Source organism: Cariama cristata, unplaced genomic scaffold (assembly GCF_000690535.1).
Source record: "Cariama cristata isolate BGI_N322 unplaced genomic scaffold, ASM69053v1 scaffold9320, whole genome shotgun sequence".
NCBI lineage: Eukaryota > Metazoa > Chordata > Aves > Cariamiformes > Cariamidae > Cariama > Cariama cristata.
This window is the reverse complement of record NW_009595220.1, coordinates 35453-57201: the sequence shown is the minus strand read 5'-3', so window position 1 is coordinate 57201 and position 21749 is coordinate 35453. Positions and strand designations below refer to the sequence as shown.

At 37.5% G+C, this 21749-nt stretch overlaps 1 protein-coding gene across 1 annotated transcript in view; it reads right to left on the bottom strand.

Moving 5' to 3' along the window:
- Window positions 1-235: 235 nt before the first annotated feature.
- Window positions 236-21749, bottom strand: part of LOC104162480 (bifunctional heparan sulfate N-deacetylase/N-sulfotransferase 3) — a 49342-nt gene continuing 27828 nt past the window's right edge. The window contains exons 4-8 of the mRNA XM_009701216.1: window positions 19451-19636; window positions 16643-16771; window positions 3337-3519; window positions 1211-1307; window positions 236-363 (exon numbers count right to left, since the gene is read on the bottom strand). Of these exons, the coding sequence (XP_009699518.1) occupies window positions 236-363; window positions 1211-1307; window positions 3337-3519; window positions 16643-16771; window positions 19451-19636 (723 nt within the window). The remainder of the gene's footprint in view (window positions 364-1210; window positions 1308-3336; window positions 3520-16642; window positions 16772-19450; window positions 19637-21749) is intronic.

The following is a 21749-nucleotide window of genomic DNA, read 5'->3' as shown; positions in this document are numbered from 1 at the left end:
TGTTTTGCATATATTAATATACAGATATTTACAAGAAAACCTCACAAAAGTTAGTGCATTTATGATATTCTGTGGTAAGATTGTTATTCACTTGCATTTATTTATCATTTTAGAAGGACACTGAAGGTAATTTTTTATCTCACTCTCTATATAAACAGTTACCATTACCAACAGTAATGTCATTTTTGTATTGTTCACAATATATAAACTTTTATATTTATACTAATAACCCATCTTACCAATCAATCCCCCTGTGGTAGTTATTTCTATTAAAGAACTGTACCTCCTCAAAGGTTTTTGGGCTGGGGGAGTTACTAATGATGGAAGGATGCATGATCAGGAACAAATACAAGGCTGTGGTACCTGCAAATAGGATAGAAGTCCACGATTAAAAAAAAGAAATACACACGCACATTTTTGGGGGGGTCCTACTCGCAGATGGACTAAACCAGCTTTATTCCATTTAATTTCAGTGAGCGGATGCTGATTTATGTCACCTAAGAATCTGTGCTTTCCGTGCTTTTAAATTGAAGACATTTAAAGAACTGTAAATAGTTAACACAGAAACTGGAGTGTCAATGCTGAAATCTGTTTTTCACGCTTTCAATAACTGTGTTTTAAAAATAATTACTGGTTTTTATGAGACTGTCACAAAAATAATTTTAAAATCTAGCTCAGTAGCTATTGGAGATTGGTGAAGATGAAAGGAAGCACATATGCAATTTTCTGATTACAGAGAAGAAAATTAACCATTAAGTTAATTCATAAACTGCTGCAACCTTGGAATTTAAACTGTCCATTAGAAACTTCTTGACTCGAAATAAATGCCATGAAATAACAAGTTTCTATAAACAAGACACTTGCAGGACAGACAAGAACTTGCAGTTAAGAATCTACAGCATTTGAAAAATGGCTGTCCTTTCCTCCTCCTGCTTTGACAAGATCTTGTCTATCTTGTTGATCTCTTTATCAAAGTGTTACGCATTTTGACATAAAGCCAAAAAAATCCAACACACACCTGAACCCTGCGTTTTCAATATGTGTACTATCTGTTACATTATTAAACTATATTTGGATGATATCTCAAAATAAAAAAATGCTACTAGATGATCAGGATCTCTACACAGCAGCCTGAGCAGACAGTGATTACTTGGTGTAATTCTCCGAACTGAAACATAGCCTATCGTGTTGAAATACAATAAAATCTCACCAGTTTTCTGGGGTCCTACAACCAAGAATTTCGGTAATCGATCACAGGTTTTTTCTTTAGACCAGATATCTCTGTGCCGTTTGTCATCACACGGATTCTAAAATGGAGATGAACAACTAAGAATTTCATTGGTAATCACACCTGATAAGCTTCTCAAATTATGCTTATATAAATTACTGATTTTTCACCAACGTACAAATATTCTTACCAGAAAATATCATTTTCCCTTAAGACAGAAAACCATGTTATGTATCAAAGAACTATATCAGTGATTCAGAAAGGTATTTTCAATGTAACCAGGCCAGAAACTGTATTTTGTAAGTGTTGTTTTTTTTTTTAAATAAGTATGTTGAAGAAATGTGGTTTTCATTCTACACATATATAGTTGCCTCAGCTATCCATCAGACCCTGGGACAAGATCGTTTCTCCTATGAAATGTCAGTATGTTCCGCGGAATTATGACAGACAGATTCGATCCCACATACTTAACATGTGGGAATAATTCAAAATCAATTTATCAATTACGTACAAGTTAGGAAGACCTGAAATTGCTAATTAGTTATCTAATTACTGATTTTTTCTTTTGCTCTACTGTAACAACCTATACATGCTGTAGTTTTTAAGCTGAGAGTAAATTAATTATAATTTAAAGGCTTTCCATTCACAGATACATGTTCTGATCCTCCGATTCAAATCAGTATGTAATATTCAATCTTCTTTTTTCATTTGCTGCTTTACAATTGAAGCAGTTTAAATTTATTTTAGAAATGCTACTTGCAAACAGTTTTTGACACTGTTGTTTGGCAGTACTGCACTGAGATGAAGGGAATTATCAATCTTCTAGGCTTAAAAAAATGTAACTATATTCAGATTCACATACATATCAGACAAAAGACACCACATTCCGTATGTATTAGTCGCTGTTACATACAAATGTCTTATAAGTAATTCTAATTTTTCAAGTCATTTGGCTACAGGCTAATCTCCACTTTTAAAATTTATTCTCTCCTAACATTATGCAAAATTCTTGACATTTTTTCCCCTAGTTCAATGTTTTATTCAATAACAGCATGAATTTCAAGATGTATATTTAAGTCCAAATTTGCAATCTCATACTCAGATTCTATGTTGGCAATTCAGTATCCAATGCTAGAAAACATTTGAGTAAGTAAGCTTAAATACATCTTTAATATGTTTGATTTAGTAAAGTTTGCTCCTTAGAATATTTCTACGAAGTCACCTCAACAGGATGATATCGGGGACATGTATTATCACTGTAGGGAGAGGTGTACCTACAGCACTCAGGCATTCCACTGAATTGGTTGAACCGTCCCCGAGTGTGTGAACATGACGCTGAACAGGACAGCGTTCAGGGCTTGGTGCAGTGGTGTCTCTTTAGGGACTGTGCTCTTAGTGCTGGGTGCTGGGCTGAAGATGCGTCAGCCGCAAGGTCAGTGCAGGCTTCAGCCTTAGCAGGTCTTCACATTCCTGGTATTTTCAATTTGCTCACTTACGAGTGTGGGATAATCAAGCAGCAGAGTTGATAATTTCGTTCTGTTAAGTGCTGGTAAACGTCTTGCTTGGGCAGTTCTCAGCCTTTTGTGAATAACTTTGGAATCTATCTAATCTATTTCTGCTTGGTTACTCAGTTTTAGCATTAAGGTAGCGATGGTCTTAATGCTCTTTTCTCGTTTTAGATGCCCTCTTCTCCTCACACACTTGGAGAAAAGTTCATTTCTTTAATGGCCAATTGCTAAAATACACGTATACATCTCTCTGTCAAATGCTTCATTCCTGTTAGTTCCAAAAGGAGAAAGGAAATAACACAACATGCTTTTCCTGCACTTCCCACATTTCTAAAAGCAAGTAAAGTGACAAATGAAATGAATTAAAGATAATTTTAATTACACATCTTAATACGTATTAATTTCCCAACCTTTCTATGGGGATTTAAGCGACAGGGAAAACAATCATGCGCACTGAAGCTTCAGTAAGCTGTTTCACGGAGCCAACTAGTAAATCTAAAAATATGACTGTTTTTCTCTACAAGAAACGGAAACAAAGAACTTCACAAAACCCACCATCAAGACGATTTTTTGCTGATCTCCATCAGCAAGCCTGCCTACCTGCCAGAGAGGGTCCTTTTGCTCAGGGAACAGTTCAAAATACTTGTGAGCCAGCTGAATCGGAGGAAGAGTTTGCAGTTTCAGGTTTGTCCAGGTATGAACAAAGTTGGCCAGATTCACAAAGGTGTATAACCCCAGGCGGTCGTTTCCATAATTAGACAAATGTGTCATGAAGATGCTAATCTTTAGAAAACAAAAGCAAGAAAGCAGACGTTGGCTGTTTGTATCACTAGATGGCGGTGGAACCACAGACAATACACACCCACTGTGCATTCTGCTCCTCTCTACAGCTGCACGACTTGGATCACATTCACGTAGATCTTACTATCCTTGCTCTTCATTGAATCGCATCCTCCTCCGCAAGCCAGCTCAATGCAACCAATGAAGAAAACTGTGGAATAGGTACCATGAGCTCTGTGTGAACTAGGATATGCAATCCTGCCCTGGGGTTGTACAATATTTCCATAATCTGTATGTAAATTTACTTAATGGCGAATACAGCAAAAACAATACCCACAGTTTTACATCAAGTAGAATACAAATGCAATAGTAAAAATGTGAATTCTGTTTTCATGGAAGAGTAAAGAAGTCAGAGACCAAGAAGACAGCTGATCTCTATTGCTTTGATTTAAAGCTTGTTGCTGAGTTTTATAGGAAAAGTAGCTCATCTCTTCTACAAAGCTATTCTGCAAGCACTGGGCAGAGTGTCGAATCGTACGCAGAAACAAACAAACAAATATCTGAAACCTGATTGAGTAATTTCAAATAATTGTGCATAAATACTCCTAAAAAAAAAAAAGCTCAATATCCTCAATATCCCATCAGTTGTAAGGCTGTTTGTACTTTGCTCTCCCAACAGCCTACTGTGAAATTGCTGCTCAGATAAATGCTCCCCACTGCACCCCTCGCTCCAGCCGCACTCTCAGACCCCCCAGGGACGCAATGCTTGCCGTGAAGGCTTCTCGCAGGACGGGCATCTTTGGATGCACGTAAAGCGTGCTGATGAGCGGAGCAGGAATACACAGACTGCAAGGACGGTCTCTCAGGGACTGAGGAAGGGCTGAAGACTGAAACCTCTGTTTTGCAAAACGATCCATTTTCAAAGTAATTTTTCACTGAGCAAATAATTTGTTCTTACATTAAAATCTGCAAACCCTTGCCGCTCTAGCAGTGATTTTTTTTTCCAAGTTTTTTTTTAAAATACGAGAACTCTCCCCAAGACAAATTATCTGGATTAATTTCCATTAAAAAATTAGAAACATGACTTTGTAAATAAATAAATCTGCAAATGCCATGAATGGGCAATTTCTATTTAAAGTAAAACTCAATTTAAGCCACTTTAAAAAGAAAAAGGCTTATGATGGCCATAATTCTGAAATCAGTTCAGGAACTGAAGTTAAATCTTTTGTAAAGGAATTCCAGCCTTCAATTTAAAAAAGCAAAAAGAAAAGAATGAAAAACCGGAATCTATAGCTGCATTCTTTTGCTTCAGAGTATTTAAACACTGGCTTCCTTTGATATAAAACGTTTAAAGTTATCGAACTTCTATTTTTGAACACCTAACTGTAACACTACAGAGTACTAGCAGTGAATGGACACAGAAAATGTGTCATTTGTTGACACCTCTTGGCCTATAAAGTAAGCTGAGGGCTTCAGTTTGTCCGAGTCAAGTAAAATTAGAAGACATACACTGCCAAGTCATTAGGATACAATCTTTCTTTTCAGATAGGACTGAGATTGAAAAAAAAAAACAAACCAACAACCAAAACCCTCCCCTTTAGGCAATCAATAATAAGCGTTGTGCCAAATGTATAACCTTTTCAAGTTTCCTTTTTTATTTCTGTTCCCAAAGCAGGAACAGACCAGCCATACCACTACGTTGTTCTCAACAAAGATACGATCAGAGAGTTTCCATAAAAAAGGTTAACTTGTTTGCTTAACAGCCTCTTTCTTTCCTACATGTGGGTTGACCTCTGACATTTATGTCAGTTCACCGCCTGGCAACTCCTTACCTGCCAACAACTACAGCACTGCCACGGAAGAAAAAGCAAGAGAACTTTAAAAGATTGCTAGTTCAGGGAAAACATGTATTATTCTTTCCCTGAAGAGAATATCACTGTAATTTGAAGAATGTCAGAGTGGAGGCTGAAAAATTGACCGGACGTATCATCATAAATAATTTCCAGCATATGAAACTGTGTCAATGAAGGAGAAAAATATATCAGAGACCTTAGTTCCCATTTTACAGTTTTTTTAAAATGTCAATACTTTCTGGTCAATTATTTACAACAAAAAGAAAGATGATCAAATACTGGTTTAAAACATAAATGACTAAATCTTGTAAAGAAGTCCATACTTCGTGTAACCAAATGGATCACTAATACACAACTTTACATTGTAGAAAAGGCCTCCTTTACTTCTATATGGCATCAAAAATACTACAGCGCAGCTGAGACTATCTTCCAGGAAAATCTGAACAAAAGTTTCTCCCCTCCTGTTGATACTGTACAAACAAATTCCTAGTAAAATCACTACCTGTGTAAAATCAACGAACTACAATCCTGTGCTTCACAGAAGGATCAAATATTGCTGATCCAGGGTGTAATTCACCCGATCGGACCTGAGAACTACTTACTCTTGCTTTCAGCTGCAAAAGGTCTTTCCAGGCGAAGCTAGCAGCCTGGCCAGCCAACAGGAGCGGGATGCTGCAACGGCTGCATTCACATTTCTCCGAGAAGGCTCCTGAGTCCCTTCGCCGGCCAGGGATGCCTAGGAGAGGTGGCTGGCAGCCCGTGATGCCGACCGGCCAGCCGCTCACTCCTGCTCCAGGGGCATTCCTGAGAGTCTGTTGACAACAGCTATGCAGCCACGGCACCAGGAGAGATGTATAAGGTGATCCTCTGGTTTCCCTGGCTACAAGGAGAAAATGATACCCAAGTGCCATTTTGAGGGATTACACCTTGGTGCTGGCCCCGCTGCAAGGGACGGTGTGTTGCTACTCACTTCCCTGCTTTCCCACCAAACCCTTCCATTGCAGGTGTGCAGCTTCACAGCAAGACAAAACAGAATTATTACTTTTTTCCTTCCATATTGAGTTACGATGCTTTGTTTTGCTCTATCCTACCATGTTCTGTTTCATTCAAACAATTTCTAACTAATGAGAATGATTACTCTTTCTGTGCCAACTAATAGTTAACACGCTACACTATTAAAGATTTATTCTCTTAAAACTACAGATCAGGAGATATAAAAGGAATCCTTTGTGGGCATCTCAGAAGACTAGGTCTAGTAAATAACACTATTTGTTCAATAATCTTGCACCTCTGGGAAACGCTGTAAAATACAAATAGAGCTTCATGTATTTCTTTATTCCTTCTACAAAAGGGAAACAGCTGTGAATGGATTTATATTTCCTCTAACAAGCATTTTAGCCTCCTTTCAGTTAAAAAGAGCTTATTTGATTTTATTATTTCCAGCCCTCTTCTAAAATAATTTCTTTCAGGGCATCTCAGCATTTTCTTTATTTCAGTGCAAGAAGGATCACCCTTTTTAGCTGTTCCTCATAAACAAACTATCATCTTGGTTGCACTTCAATGCACACTCTCCACAGGATTTAATGTCCTTCAAGAGGGGTCTGAAATGGAATGCAGACAATTTTTAAAATGATGGGTTGGGACTAAATCTGGCCTCTGGGCAGCAGCTCCTTTCTTGCTCCCACACATTTTCAGATCAGAGCAGCAAAGGCGCTTTCCCGTACGCTGCCTTCTCCCAGAGCCGTACAGACGGCTCTATCACCGGCTCCTCTCAGCACTTCTGCACTCCTCCTTCCCCGGAATGCAAAGGCAGAGGGTTATTTCTGTTTGGCTCTCCTTCCCAAGCCCTGATTTTATTTGGGATTCTGACTAGTACTGCAGAGATGCAGGGAAATGAGGACAAGCGCTCAGGAGAAAGAGCTTTTATCTTTTTGAATGCTCATTCTGTGCTGCGTATTTCCTTACTACAACAACATTTCCCAATTAGAGGCAATAGCTTCTAGGTCAACAAATTAGAGTTGAGACTGAGATTGAGTTGCTGCTATTAAATCACATGTATCAGGAAAAGATGAACCAGCATGATCTAATTTATGTATCAAGAACAGAGAAAACAATAGATGCTTGACAAACAACTTACGCCACATGAAAAAAAATTCAACAAGTTACCCAGTTCCTAGCAATGGATCTTATTTCAGTAGGTTGGATATTTTAAAAAATATCGATCACTAAAGAATCAACATTATTAGGATGCTGCACCTATTAAAGTTATACAATCAGGACACTACTAACTAAGCTTCTACAGTCTTGGTAACAGTTGTTGTTGTTTTCCTGACAAAACCAGAGGTGCCTGCCTCCCAAAGGAATGACATTACCCTTCGTTCCCCAGCGTGAGCAGCCCCTCTTACAGCTGCCTTTACGTTCCTGCCTTCCTTCCCCTGGAGCCAAGGGGTCTCAATTTTTGGAAAGACAGGGATGAGAGGAACCATTCAAGGACAGTGGGAAAGACTCTTTTTTTTTTTTTTCCTTACCAAGCTCCATGTGAAGGTCTGGAATGGTGAATTATGAAGCTTCTCTACATTAGGACAGAAATGATTTATGATGACCAAGACTAGCTGCTCTGATGTAAAACAGCAGAGTGGATATCTTTGTGCTGGGTAACCTGCAAATACTCCCACTCCCTTCCATATATCCTGATAAGCAAAATGTACCTTGCTTTATATTCAAACCCCATTTTACACAAACATTTTGCAAATGAATAGGCTGCACTCACACCTCACTATTATTCTTCTTCACACTCCTTTTCTGTTTATACCTCCTTTGTGGTGTACTGCATCAGGAGGACTTTTCGATTTGGTTTCAGTTACAGTAACAATGCAGGAAAGAAAAGAAGTGGGAATGGCTACAGCAGAGTGAAACACATTAAGCACAAAAGCCTCTAGAACAGAAAAAAGCCAGTAGAACAGTAATTCACTAAGCCAGAGGTCTCCAAACTTTTTTGATCGTGCACACCTAGCAGTAAAAACTTTTTGAGCATGCACGCCCAATGTATGTATATTTATTTATAAATTCTATACTTCTGAGACTGAAATTACAGTATTTTCTTCTCCCACCCAAACAGATTATCTTGCGCACCCCCTGAGGTGGACGTGCCCCATTTTGGGGACCACTGCACTAAGCTGTCAGGTAACCCAAGAGCAGAGAGAAGACCCCCTTTTCAGAGGTTACCTGTACCCTCTTCGGGAAGCATCAGGGAAGCGGAGGGAGGACTGAGACTTACAGTGACGCTGATGTTGTTAAACAGATTTATTATTCTTTTGGCATTTTAAATCTGGAACTAGAAGAGCTAGTATAAGAAAAAATTGGGCATAACCATTTCTTGCAGACTGGACACACCTTTCATTTTTTTACCACATATAAATCATTGCAGGCAATCCAACTTGAATAAATTCATGCTATTAAATCAGTCATCAAGGCAACTTTTGTCCCGGGCATTGTCTCACCCTCCAATCTGTGCAACAACATTAAAAGGCAGCATTGAGGCCTCCCAACTGAATGAAGTTAAGTACAACACTTTAAAATTAAGTCAAATTATGATTGACAATTAATAACATGATCTCTGCTAGGCACTAGAAGCAGACGCATTACCAATTTAGTACATTGCTGATATTTTAGCCACTGAACAAATGTTTACAGGCCACAAGAGTATGCGTAACTCTCACAACGCCTATATTCCAATTAATTTGCCATTGTGCACACTCTGTTTGCAGTTCTGATATTGTCTCCACGTTACTCGGAACAGTTTTGTTTCAGCTACTCAGAGACTCAGTAGCAGCTGGTTTTGCTCCATTAGACTAACAAAGTGATAGAATAATGAATTAGATTGTAGCCTATGCTTGAATATGTATTTTTAATAGTTGAAAAATATTCCTTTTAGACCTGTATGCTACCAGAAAAGCTGTGTTCAATTCCACCACAGAGAGATTCCAGCTTGCAACTCCCATTTTTGTTCTGAGCCTGTCCTCCTGGTTTCACAGCTGCCATGGAGCTGTCCACTTGCAAAGACAGCAAGGCAACTAGTTGAATTTGATTTACAGAGCAGTGTCTCCACTATAAATATAACGGAGCCAGGGAAGATTTGTAAGATCAAACAAAATTACCTACTTGGCGTAGTTCTGAATTATTAATCTGACAGTCAGGAGACCTGAGTTTATTTTCAGCTGTTGCACAAACCTTTTTTGCCTTTCTCTGTAAATTGCTCATTACCCTTGTGACTCAATTTCCCAATGGGCAGTACTGTCCAGAAGACTTGCTTCACTAATAGCTGTAAGCCACTTGTACAAAGCTTTCCATTTGAGAATTTTGAAGAATCATGGAAGGGTAAAGTTTTCTTATTGCCCACAATTTCGATGCATTTATTGTACGGTGTTACATGGAGTTGCCTCTAATGAGATAGCTAATCCTGTCTGTCCTGCAGCCCTTCCATGCTGCCTGTTCATTTAGGATTTTTTATATTTTGTCTATTCCACCCACAAAATACCAGACTCTGGTCTGGCTTTTATAGGTGGGTTTTGAAGAACCGATAGGAAGGCAAGGAATACTTGTCTTTTGCAGTCAGCTAAAATGCTAGACAAAACTGACTTCCTCCCCTGCCCCAATTCATGGCAACTCCCCAAATGACTGTTGGGAGTTCCCAAGAGTTCCTAAAATGGGCAGGAAAGGACAGGGAAGAGAGGAAACTGTTGCCTTTCTCACTCACCCATGAAGCGGGCCAAGCCTGCCAAATTGAATCAGCCCACGGGACAGGCCCGGCTGTGCTCCCAATGAACCCCACACATCAGAGCTCAGGGAGCTTAGGTACCTGCACATCAGTGCGCTTCTCAACACAGCTGTCACCTTTCCTGCTTCTCACACTCAGTACAATTAAATATGAGGTTGTGCAAAGCAAGACAGAGAGAAAGTGAAGATCTGAGCCTGAATACCTTTGGTTTTGTATTTTCCTCTGCAGTCCCAAAGCCTGACTACTCGTCTTGTTCAGGGTCACATTAAGATACAGTAGGTTCTGCTGATGCTCCTATAAATTGTCTTATTTTCAGTGCAAAAGGAGATAATTTCTCCCTTGCTGCAAGTCAATTAGCTTAATAACAGCTCTACTCACTGTAACTTGGGAGAAGTAAAAATTAGAGAAAAATAACACTTAGAACTGAATGCATACAAAGATTACAATTATTTTAAGATCAGAGACAGGGCCTAAACCGTTAACAGTCTTTCCTCTTGATCAGTACTGCTGTAATCATATGGAGAACATGCAGCTGGCTACACATCAGTTTCATTGTTGGGATGCCAACCATTTGCAGGTTTTCACCAAATTCCCCTCCACAGGACATTTTCCCTTTTCTTTAGATCCATAGACACATAGTACTTTGTAAGGAAGTCCCTGTAAGTGCGCATGTAATGCAATTACTGTGTTCTGTTCTGTTTTTTCTTGGGAGCAGAAAAGGTATAGAAGAATTTCATGAACCGTTGTTTTCCCTTAAACATTCATCTTGTAGGACAGCAAAGCTTCCGATCTGCATCTTCCATAGTTCAAAGGATATTTTAGGACTGGGTTATGTGTGCTTTCTACAAAGTTGAACTGAGACACCCTAACTTTTACTGATGCTACTGGAAAAGGAGAAGCATACAATATTGTTTTATACCGTGTCTCTCAAAATTGCAGTCTTATATTAAGAAAAATTGGGTTTACTAGATTACTTGGATTTTAGAAGGAAAATATACCTTTCACATTATCATTTGAAAACTAAACCAAACAGATTAACAAATTGGAATAAGCTTCAGGAATAAAATCCAAAGAACTGGTAGAAAGCAGATGAGATATACTCCACTTCATATTCTTGATCTGCTTCATGAATTTTATTTTTATTATTGAAACCCTGCACTTTGAAAAAGAGTAAGTTTTTCCATCTTAAAAAAAAAGAATAAAACTAGTAGGTCTGTCCTGCTTTTGGCCTGTTTATCTAGTGCAGCATGCTGTCTACAGAAGCAGATGGCATCAGAGATACGCATGAGGAAAGTACAGGACACTACAGCTGGATGTATGAAAAACAGTCCTCTAGGAAAGTCTTCCCTGCTTTCAAGTGTAACGTAAAGCATGGAAGTTTATATGGAATCCATGTCTTATCAACTGCTACAGGCATGAATATCCAATCCAATTTAATTCTGTATTTCAAATCTTGGTAAGTTCTTGATGTCAAAAACACTACCTTGAAGGAAAATCCTGATACAATTCTCATTAAAATTCTCATCCTCATTTAGCTGGCTATCCTCTGGTTTTCTGTTTCAAGATAGGTAACAGGAGTTCATTGCCTAGGTTCTTCATGCAATTTCATAGTTGTTTCTGTTTTTCATCTCTTTTCAAATATAATCAATCTTGATCATTTTGATTTCTCTTCAAGATTGGAGTCTTTCTCAGTCCTTCATAGTCCTCTTCAGTTAACTGCTTCCAGTTTTGCACATAAGATTGGGTCTGCCGAGTGTTCTGGATGAACTTGTACCATGGACTTCCACAAACTTCATTATACAACTCTCTGCATTATTTTCAACTCTATTCCTTCCACAGTGTGTCAATGCCTTAAAGAATAAGGAACATGGATATACCTACGTATTATCCCAGTAATAGGAACAACGAGGGGAGGGAAATGGGAAAAAACCCACCGACTTTGCTGTGCAAAATGTGCAGATCCACGTGTTAGGATTATTGATTTGTGTACATTCCACGGAATCCAAATATACAAACTCACAGATAGGAACCTTTCTCTTCTGTTACTGGGATATAACATGCTGTTCGCAGTAACGCCTTTTTAAACTGGCTTAGCTATCAGCAAGTTATTTCATAGAACAGGGAACTCATTTTCCTATTGTCTGTGTAGCACAGAGTTAGCTAACACACCATTTACGTCAACTCAGGTTGCTGCCCATGCAGCCTCCAGGAGAACAAGAGCTGTTCAACATGTTTGCCTCTTACCCTGCCGCCTCCCTTGGCCCCGTGGGACAGGTGAGTGAATTTCAAGCATTCATCCGCCAATAGCTGCTCTAATAGCTCACCTCTAATAGCTGCTCTCATGGGAGAACATGTACATCATTAGAGAAAATGCTGCAATATGCAGTGCTGTCCTTAGCGGAATCCTGTTCCAGTCACAATTTTCACTTTTCCTGGAAAGGTGAAAGGTGTATAGCCTTTATGTATATGTATTATCGCAACAAGTATAGCCACTGACCAAGGCAGTCAGATTTGTTGTGTTCCTGTTAATGCTTGAACAGTACCGTTACATATGAAACAAATAATTTTGCAACAGATAGCCTTAGTTACTCAGTTAATCAAGTTCTGGTACTTAAATCCATTGCAACACATGTGCAAGCTGTAAGAAGCTCGTTTGTAACTTAGGTCTCTGAAAACTTTATTATGCCAGTGCTTTTTGAACTGTTCTGGTCTCAGTTCTTACCCAGCTTATTTCATTGTACATGTTCTACATCAACTGCCTACAGAAACAATGGCTATGGCACAGATTGGTAACTAGTACAGAGATACTTTCATAAAAAAGCACTATGGATCTATGTTCCTAGTTGCAGATGAGAAAAATACACAGCGGCAGACAGAAAGAAATATTCAAATAGTTTTTATAAAGGCATGTTCAGTTCAGCCGTGCTTAGTTTGGCTTGGTTCTTAGGTCTAATGATTTTCAGAGCAGTTCAGAAGTATTGAGAGTCCTGTCAGTATTGATAGAGATTTACCAGCAAACCTGAGAAGAAATACAGTTGATGGCAGTGTCTATACCTACCTCATCATTATACATAGCTCAAAATCTAACTGCTCACTTCCTTCATCATTTACAAGACATATTTAGGAGACTGCTACAACTTCATTCTAAGAGACGTTTATGAGAAATTTGTTTTATTAATCCAAGAACTTCACTTAATATTGCAGAGATAGATGAGACAGAGATAGATGAGTCTGAAGTCACTGAAGATTCTAACAAGTTTATCAGGAAAAATACTTGCTAAAATGTTTTAAAGTCAGTACAGTGCTAGGAAAAATAGTTAACAATGTGAAATAATAAAACAAAGACAGAGAGCTATCTGACTGGATGAGATACTCATCACTGAAGACTTCTACAATGCATGTTTTCCTTGTGGCTTTGCTACAGAATTCCCTGGCTAAATTAGTGCAAGTCACGCAACCTCCCTCTAAGGTAATTATTCTCCCCACATTATCAGTTGAATAATGCCAGTATACTAATCATAGAGAGATGCTGAACATTTGGGGTTTTTTTGTGTTTTTTTTTTCTTCTGTAAAACATTTTGTGCAAGATCCTGATATAGTATGATCTCGCCTAAGGGCCGCTGAAGTCAGCAAGATCTTTAACAGAAGACAGACATACAAAATATTATTGGAAGAGTAGGTAGCGTGTTGCATTACTACTTAGGCTCTTTTTCAGCTTGGTGGCACTTCAGCATTCTAGATGCCTTGTGAACACAACGGGCATAGCTGTCAAGATCACTTTACAGCCACCATGAGATCGCAATCGAAGCAGCAGTGTGGGGATATAAATGCATACCACATAAATACAGCTTGCCAACCACGAGATTAGCTACTCCAACAAACCAACTGTTAGTTCCCATATAAAATATAACTAGCAGAGATCATTTGCAGAGCAGGATTTCCTGACATTTTTCTTACCTGCAGGACTTCTGACTGTACAATGCCCTGGGAACAGGGCAATAATGCTGGTTCTCATGTCACAAGCTTACTGATGCACATACGGTCCTGTGTTTTTTTTGTGGTTTATTCTGCAGATTGTGGTTGATCTAGCATACTATAAGGAAGCAGAGCCTCTCTTGTGAATAGCTACCATTATACAGCCAAACCACAACGAAATTTTAGGCTTTATTCTGAGGGACATTATTTCAGCGTAGGGTACTCAGCTTCTAAAGCCTCAGCCTAGGAGCTTATACCTCAGAAACTATACTCACTTAAGATCAGTTAATCAAATTAAACCAGGAAATGTAATGAAGCACTTTGTTAAGATTTACATTTAATTTTCACCCACATGTTTCAGTTTTGGAAACTAAATATTTATGTACTCATTGTTGAGAATATTATTTAGCTGACATTGTAATGATGCCTAGCTAATGTTTCTTCTTAGTTTTGCATCAGTGAAAAATAACATTTAGAAAATGCCTCATAATGGAATTTTTGCATCCTCTGAAAAGCTAGGTGTTTCACATTAAGAAACCCCAGCAATTTTAATGAAAACACAGGAAAGCTTATGAAATCCAAAATGCCACTTCATAATTAGACAAATTCATAAAGCTACTTAGTTTTCATTTTAATGCCTAAATCTTCGCCCAACTCTGACTTCCAAATTATGGTATAAATACATGTAATACTTAAAAAACACAAAGATGCAAATCCTAATCTTTAAATTGATTACATGCCAGGCTAAAGCTTAGAACTTAAAGCTTAGAAACTATTTATAAGCAGATATAGTTAACCAGACACATCATCTTTTCAAAAGCACTCCTTAAAAGGATTGCAACAATTTGTCTTGGGCCAATTTTGCCCTAATACTCATTTCAGTTGTATTTAGAAAACAGTGCATTTAACTTCTGTTCTTTTAGTCTGTATTGTATTGGGGATATCATACTTCCCAGAACTAGGCGATCATACAGTCTACGTTGCAATGCAGAAATCAAACATCTAATTGTAATATATAAAAAGACATTATTGTACTCACATTCAAGGATGTTAGGCAGGCATGATCAAACTTCTATGATTAATACCAACAATCATGATTGTTTCACTGCTTATCTTGTCTTCCCCTCCATTCTCTTAATTCTTTTAATTTGAAAAGCTTATGCCTTGAGCAATCACATTAAATTTTGCTGTTTCCCTACTGTTATTAGATGGTAAAATAGTTTTTGGTCAAATTGTGACTGTGTTTCAATACGGAATACAGTTTGTCCTGACTCAACATGTCATTACTATAGGTATTCCTCTAAATCTCATTTGTTAAGCTAGTAACTCTTAGTTAAAATCCATATATTGCCAAAGCATTGCTATGGTACCAATACCCTCCATCCAAGGAAATTTTTCAGGTCTCACCTCTGTTAACATGCTGTGCCTGAAATGACACATATCGTCAGAGTTAGGAATGGGACTGCTGCCATCCTTTAGAAAGAAGACCACATGTGTGCTGAGGAAGTGAAGTTTTTATTTCCTAATCCTGCTATGTGAACATGAAAAAGGAGAACAAAACACAATAACGGCTCTCAAAGAACCAAAACTATAGCCTGAAAGAATCTGAGGCTTGAAAAATAGACCTGCATATAAACTGCTAAAGTAGCTGACAGAAGCTTTTTTACTTTGGACTTCCGTTAAAATATGGAAGATTAAAAAAGGACACAAAAATATTTAGGCTATTACTCCAAAAGATTTGAGTGGAAATATGTTCTGTTCCCTTTGGTGTTCTGAAAAAAATGAGTTCTAGTGATTACATTTGTATAAAACAGGTAAGTATGTTTCATTTGGACTTCAGATGAAAAACTCACCTAAAAGCTAGTCTAAAAGGTCAGTTTTGATGCAACTGACCTAATCCCGTGCCATTTTGAAGTACTATACTGTTCTCTTCTGTCAGTGTTCTGTAGTTTCATAGCCTTGTTTGTTGTTTACTCTTCCATTAAAGATAAATGAAAGGTTAAGCAGATGTATTAACTCCCTGGTTCATTTACTTAGATCTTTTCTTTGAAGCTATTATGAATCAGCAACTGAATGTCCTCAAAACAGGTTTAAGCGCAAGCACTCCTCGCTTGCAACTTTCTCAAACCAATGAGTGTTCTCAATATTTCTGATTATGAATTTGGCAGAGCGGGAAAATGGACTTCACCTGAGGTACTCGTCTGATAGCAGTATCAGTTCTTAATGCTTGAATTCTTTTAAAAATTAAATCTCAGGGTTCTTATTTCATGCAAAAGAAAAGAATAACAAAAAAGATTGCTATTACTGCATTACTAACAAAACAGTTGTCAAAAAAGTAAAGATTATTTTTGTACAACTAATAGAACATACATAATATGAGATCTTAATTAATTGAAAAAGCAGAAGAGCTCACTGACTAATCATTACTACTTGGGAGACCCAGCTGATTAGCCCTGAAGCGTTTGGTAACTTGTCCTTTAACTAATTTAAAAAAAATATTTCAAAATTACACTGTACTTACTGGATTGAGAACCACTGTGAAGAATAACTCTCCTCCTTGAATACTTTTGTCTAGTTCTTTCGGGCCTCCAGGGTACTCTTTATAGAAAATTGTGTGAGTGAATAAGCCACAGGTTTGCCTAGGAAGCACCTAAATTTATTTAAAAAGAAAAAAAAAAACACTGAAGAGAAATTCACAAAACACAAATGTTTACACTTTTAATGAGATAATAAATGCCAGAGAAGTAACACGTAACTGATAATGTTGCTTTGTGGTAATCGCTGGCTAGATTGGGCATCACAACTTTGCCAGAAGTCAATAATGATCTAGCTGAAGTAATACACTGGCAGATCAATAAATAGTGCTTACTGAAAGCAACAACATTTTCATTATCAGTGAAATCGTAACATCCAAAAAGTCATCACGTTTTGTTTGAAACTGGAGATTGAGCTCAATGAGTAAGTTACAATTTAACAACCTTCTCAAACCAATTTTGTCCCTAACACCCGATCCTAAAACCAAGTATTTGAAGTCTGGTCATCAAAGATTTCTAAAGTTTTAAAATAATTTGAAATGTAGTCTGAAATATTATCAGTCTATATTGTATTAATCAGTTCCAGTTTTCACTTGAACGATGGCTCTGTTGTAAATTTAAACAGGAATTTGAAAGTAATTTTTTTTCCTTTTGGCTTAGGCATCACCATCAATAATAATTTTACACTGACACATGATGAATTTCGTGAATAATGCTCACATTATAAGGAAGTTTTGCTTCTCATTCAAATGTGCTAGTTTTGTGAGACCAGTTGCAATAAAAAAATATCACATAAAGAGAAGTATTTTTTAAAATATGCAAAGAACAAGTATTTTGAATAGGAAAAGCTAATAAATGCAGTTAGGTTTTCTAATAGGACTTCAAAATATTTCCTACCAACTTCAGAAACTAATTCACTGGAGAGTATTTCAATTATGTCTATTTTTTATGGAAAACCAACAGCTGAGTATGATGTTCATGTATAATTCTTAAACTGGGATTGTTCTGAAACATTTTAGTCCAATTTAGAACATTTATTATATGACAGTTTAAACTTTCAAAGCATACAAATCCGTTACTTGACACAGACTGTGGTTTCGTAGATACTTTTCTTGTAGTTTCATTTCTCAACATCTTTTTTGTAATGTCCAGGATACTGTGACCGCAGATCGTAAATTCTGTATTATCAGAAAATGTATGGAATTTGTACATTTGCTATAAACTTGCACATGTGTTTTAAAAACCTTTGGATTTCACTGATGAAATATGAGAACAATTCTTCACAGAGGCAGAGGATGAAGCTGTACTGGATGGGAAATGCTCTGGCAAATCTTACACAATTATTTTATTACTGTATTCATCATTGCAAACCAGCAGATGTAAAATATTAATGCATCTGCCCTGGAGAACTGAAAGCTTGAGTCTCCCAGAACAGGTGGTTTTATACGACTGTTCTTGGAAATAGATTTTTGGCCCCAGTGTCCTTGTGTTAAATCTCATTATGCGTCTTCAAATGACATGCTTTTACAAAAATTTACGAAGGAGATTTTTGGAGTTTCTGAGAGTCAATCAGTCTTCCTCAAATGTCTCACGCCCCCCTGAGCACATCCACAAACCCATTATTTTACATGCAGTTACTGCTTTGAGGAGAACAAACTGTAGCTCAAATCTGTATGGTGTCAATTTTTTTTCTGGATGTCTGGAGATCATTTTAGTTTGCTTCATCCAAAAATAGAGCAAAACTTTTAAATATTTTGCTTAGAAAAGCGGTATCCATGGTAACTCCAGGACAATACCAGAATTCTGTTATAAGCTAAGTGGCAGTCTCGTGCTAAGGCACTTGACCCTCTAAAACTGCTTGTTGCAGCCAGAGGTGTAACACATTACACACACTAGGATCTCTTCCATTCACTGCTCTCCTACATGCTCCAAAAGAAAGTTACTTGAGAACATACCATGAAGTGTTTTGGAAAGTAGTTTTGAAACACTTCTCAGATAATAATGACAATACGTGAATCAGAAATAGCCTACGCCCCAGTCACCAGATGGTACTAGCCTAACGCCTTCCATGTCAGTTGTGTATAACGCCTTTTGGCAAACACTGCTGTCAGTGAACAACCCTGTGAATTGTGTAATACAGAAAAATTGTGTGATCTGACTTGTGGCTGCCTTACAAGCATGGAGGGGAGTGTCACGTGTGCGTGTCTCCCTCCCCCCCAACCTTCTGAGTGTTTGCCCTGCACCCAGACTGACTGCCTGGGTGCAAAGCCCGGCTGTGGGGTTAAGCCACAGTGCAAAGCACAGTTCACATTTCTGTATGGCAGCAAGCAAAATGAGGGCAACAGTGAGTGCACAAATGGAAGAAAAGAAATATTTATGCACCAAGACCCAGATTCTCAGATGGCATAAATTAGCAAAACTCTTTTACAGTTAATGGTACTATGCAAATTTAAAATCTCTTAGAAATCTAACCCATAATAATCTGTTAAAAGATGCAAAGTTGACTTTTTCCTTGAGATCTCTGAACCAGTATTAACAGTAGGACTAGAACAGTTAACAGCCTGTTAACTGTTAACAGCGGGGTGCCTCGAGGCCACTTTCATCAGCAGTAACATCATCAGCAACAGACTGATTTTAATTAACAAGATACTGTCAAATATATCTTGCTACTTATGCATAGCAATATGTGCTTCTCACAATGTGAACTTTCAGGATACTCTGCTTTTCCACTTAAAAATAAATTGTTCATAAAATGGTAGAGTGGTTGTAATATGAACATCATAAATACAACTCACCATGATATTTTTGTGGATGAAGCCTCGTCTATACCTTGCAGGCTTCAGATGTGGGTATTCTTCTGTGCTGGTAACTCTGATATTCCAGACCTTTTTCCAGGCATCATAAAGTTGAACATGTACTGGATAAACTCCAGAATGGTGTGGAGCCACTGCATAGCCCAAATCAGTTGGAATACCATGTTCCTAAAACATAACAGAACAATGACTGCTTTCAAAAATTTATGAAACTTGATGTTTTGGCATTTCTCAAATCCTTTGTTTGTGAGAGATCAGGAATAGGTCCGAAATGCAAATAATGGTAGTATCAAAATATGCTGATGTGTAAGCGAGATGGAAGGCAGCATGGTGAAGATGAAACCAGGATTTTAATACAAAAGTCTTTTTAACAGAATATTTTTATAAGTATGTAGGGAAGAGTGATATAGATGTATTTTACGTTGATTTCTTCAATCTACATTAAACTGAAAGCTGCACTCTTTCAAGTTCTTGCAAGGAACTTGCTCACAAACTGAGAATCCAGAGAGAAAATTACTGGCACATATTCAACACAACAGGTAGCATTTGGCAGTTACAATAACAAAAGTGTGATTACCACTAACATGTCCCCACACAACTACTTGGATTGTTAGATGAATTTCACAGAGAGTCACTGCATTTCCCCTCTAGTCCACTCTAAACATAAAACCATACTCAAAAACCAGCTTAATCATTTCAGGGTCATTTTAAAAAAGGAGAAAAGATAACTACTTCTAAAATTCTGAGGATAATAGGCAGATGTTGTGGACTATTCTCTTCTGTAGTACATCATTTGTTTTTGCAAACTCCTGTCATTTATCTTGTTTACATACTGACCTTGCTGGTATTAACTTCTCTTGACATTCAATATATTTTCTTTCCAGTTTCTGGTTTCCAACATACTCTAATGAATTTTGACACCTTTTCTCCTTCCTTTCAGGTTACTTTTCAAAGGAACTGTATGCAGCAGGTATTTCTTTGATAGTCTGATTAGCAGAATACATTAAGATGTTGTTGTGTTGCAATGGTTTAGGAAAACTGTCTTTGCACAGCGTTTGAATTCTGTTTAAGAGTTTTTTTTATATTGTTTGTATTTGTATGGTCACCTTCACTGCATTTTCTAATCATACTTTGTGTGCAAAGGTAAGAGTTCGTTGATACTTTGGTCTCTTCCTTTGAATAAACTAGTTACTAAGGAATATGAAAAACTCTAAGTCTTATCTCAAAGAAAAATGGGTGTGTGACCTTCGTAAAATCATCTTTCTTCATCTTTTCTGGAGGAGGACCAGACTACTGCAGGAAAGCTAATGTACTGGACCTGAAAACCTTAAACAGTCAGGATTCAACATTAGATGTATCTGTTATAATTTAAATACGACAATTTTACTACCAGCTCAAAATAAAGCAAATTCACAAAAAGTAGCATTTGCTTCTGCTCCGGAAGAACATGAGAAATAAGACTTTAAAAATGTGAAGCCTGCAAGAGCAGAAAGCTATTTTTTCCTCATTAAAGGGCCACTTTGAACCTAGGGTAATGGCATGTGTAACAGATATGGTTTAATCACAGTTGGGAAGCCTAATTTTTCTGTATTTAAAAAACTGGTGAAATCATTATTTCCCTTTAGTAATTTATGGCACACGTAACGGGGCATAAGGTTTTACCTTATGGGAGGGAGCGCATCATCTGCTGATTTACAGCTGGGGTGCCCTGCGTGTAATCTGCCAAAGTAGGAATAAATAAGATCTGGCCTATTGATTTTATTGCATGGAGAGATAAAGAATGGATACACCATCAGTTACGCAGTTTTACACTATTTAATTCCATCATAGATATTTCAATTCATCTTCTTTTTATCTTTTCTACTTCCCTTAAGCATGTGTAAACATCAGAAAGAAAAATCTTTACAGAACATGTAAGAAATTGCATTCTCTAATGTCCCATTTAATCTCCTCCATTCAGCTACAGCCAATGGCTGATTTTTAAGGGTTCTTCCCTCAAGTTTTACAGTATGCAGTAATAAATATGTAATTAAAATCTTTCATTCTAATTATGGGCCTATCATCTTCAATGTATTAGCGTCTCCGTTATTTCTTAGTGACTGTAATTCCCAAGTTCAGCATTTCACACACAACATACACATTCGGTTTGATAATACATGAGGCATCAGCAATTTCAGCCTCTTTCAGAAAAGGAGGATACCTATCTTTGTTATTAATTTAAATGCTTTAAGCAAATGAAACATAATGAGTAGCTTCATGTCTATATGTAGCTTCAGAGATG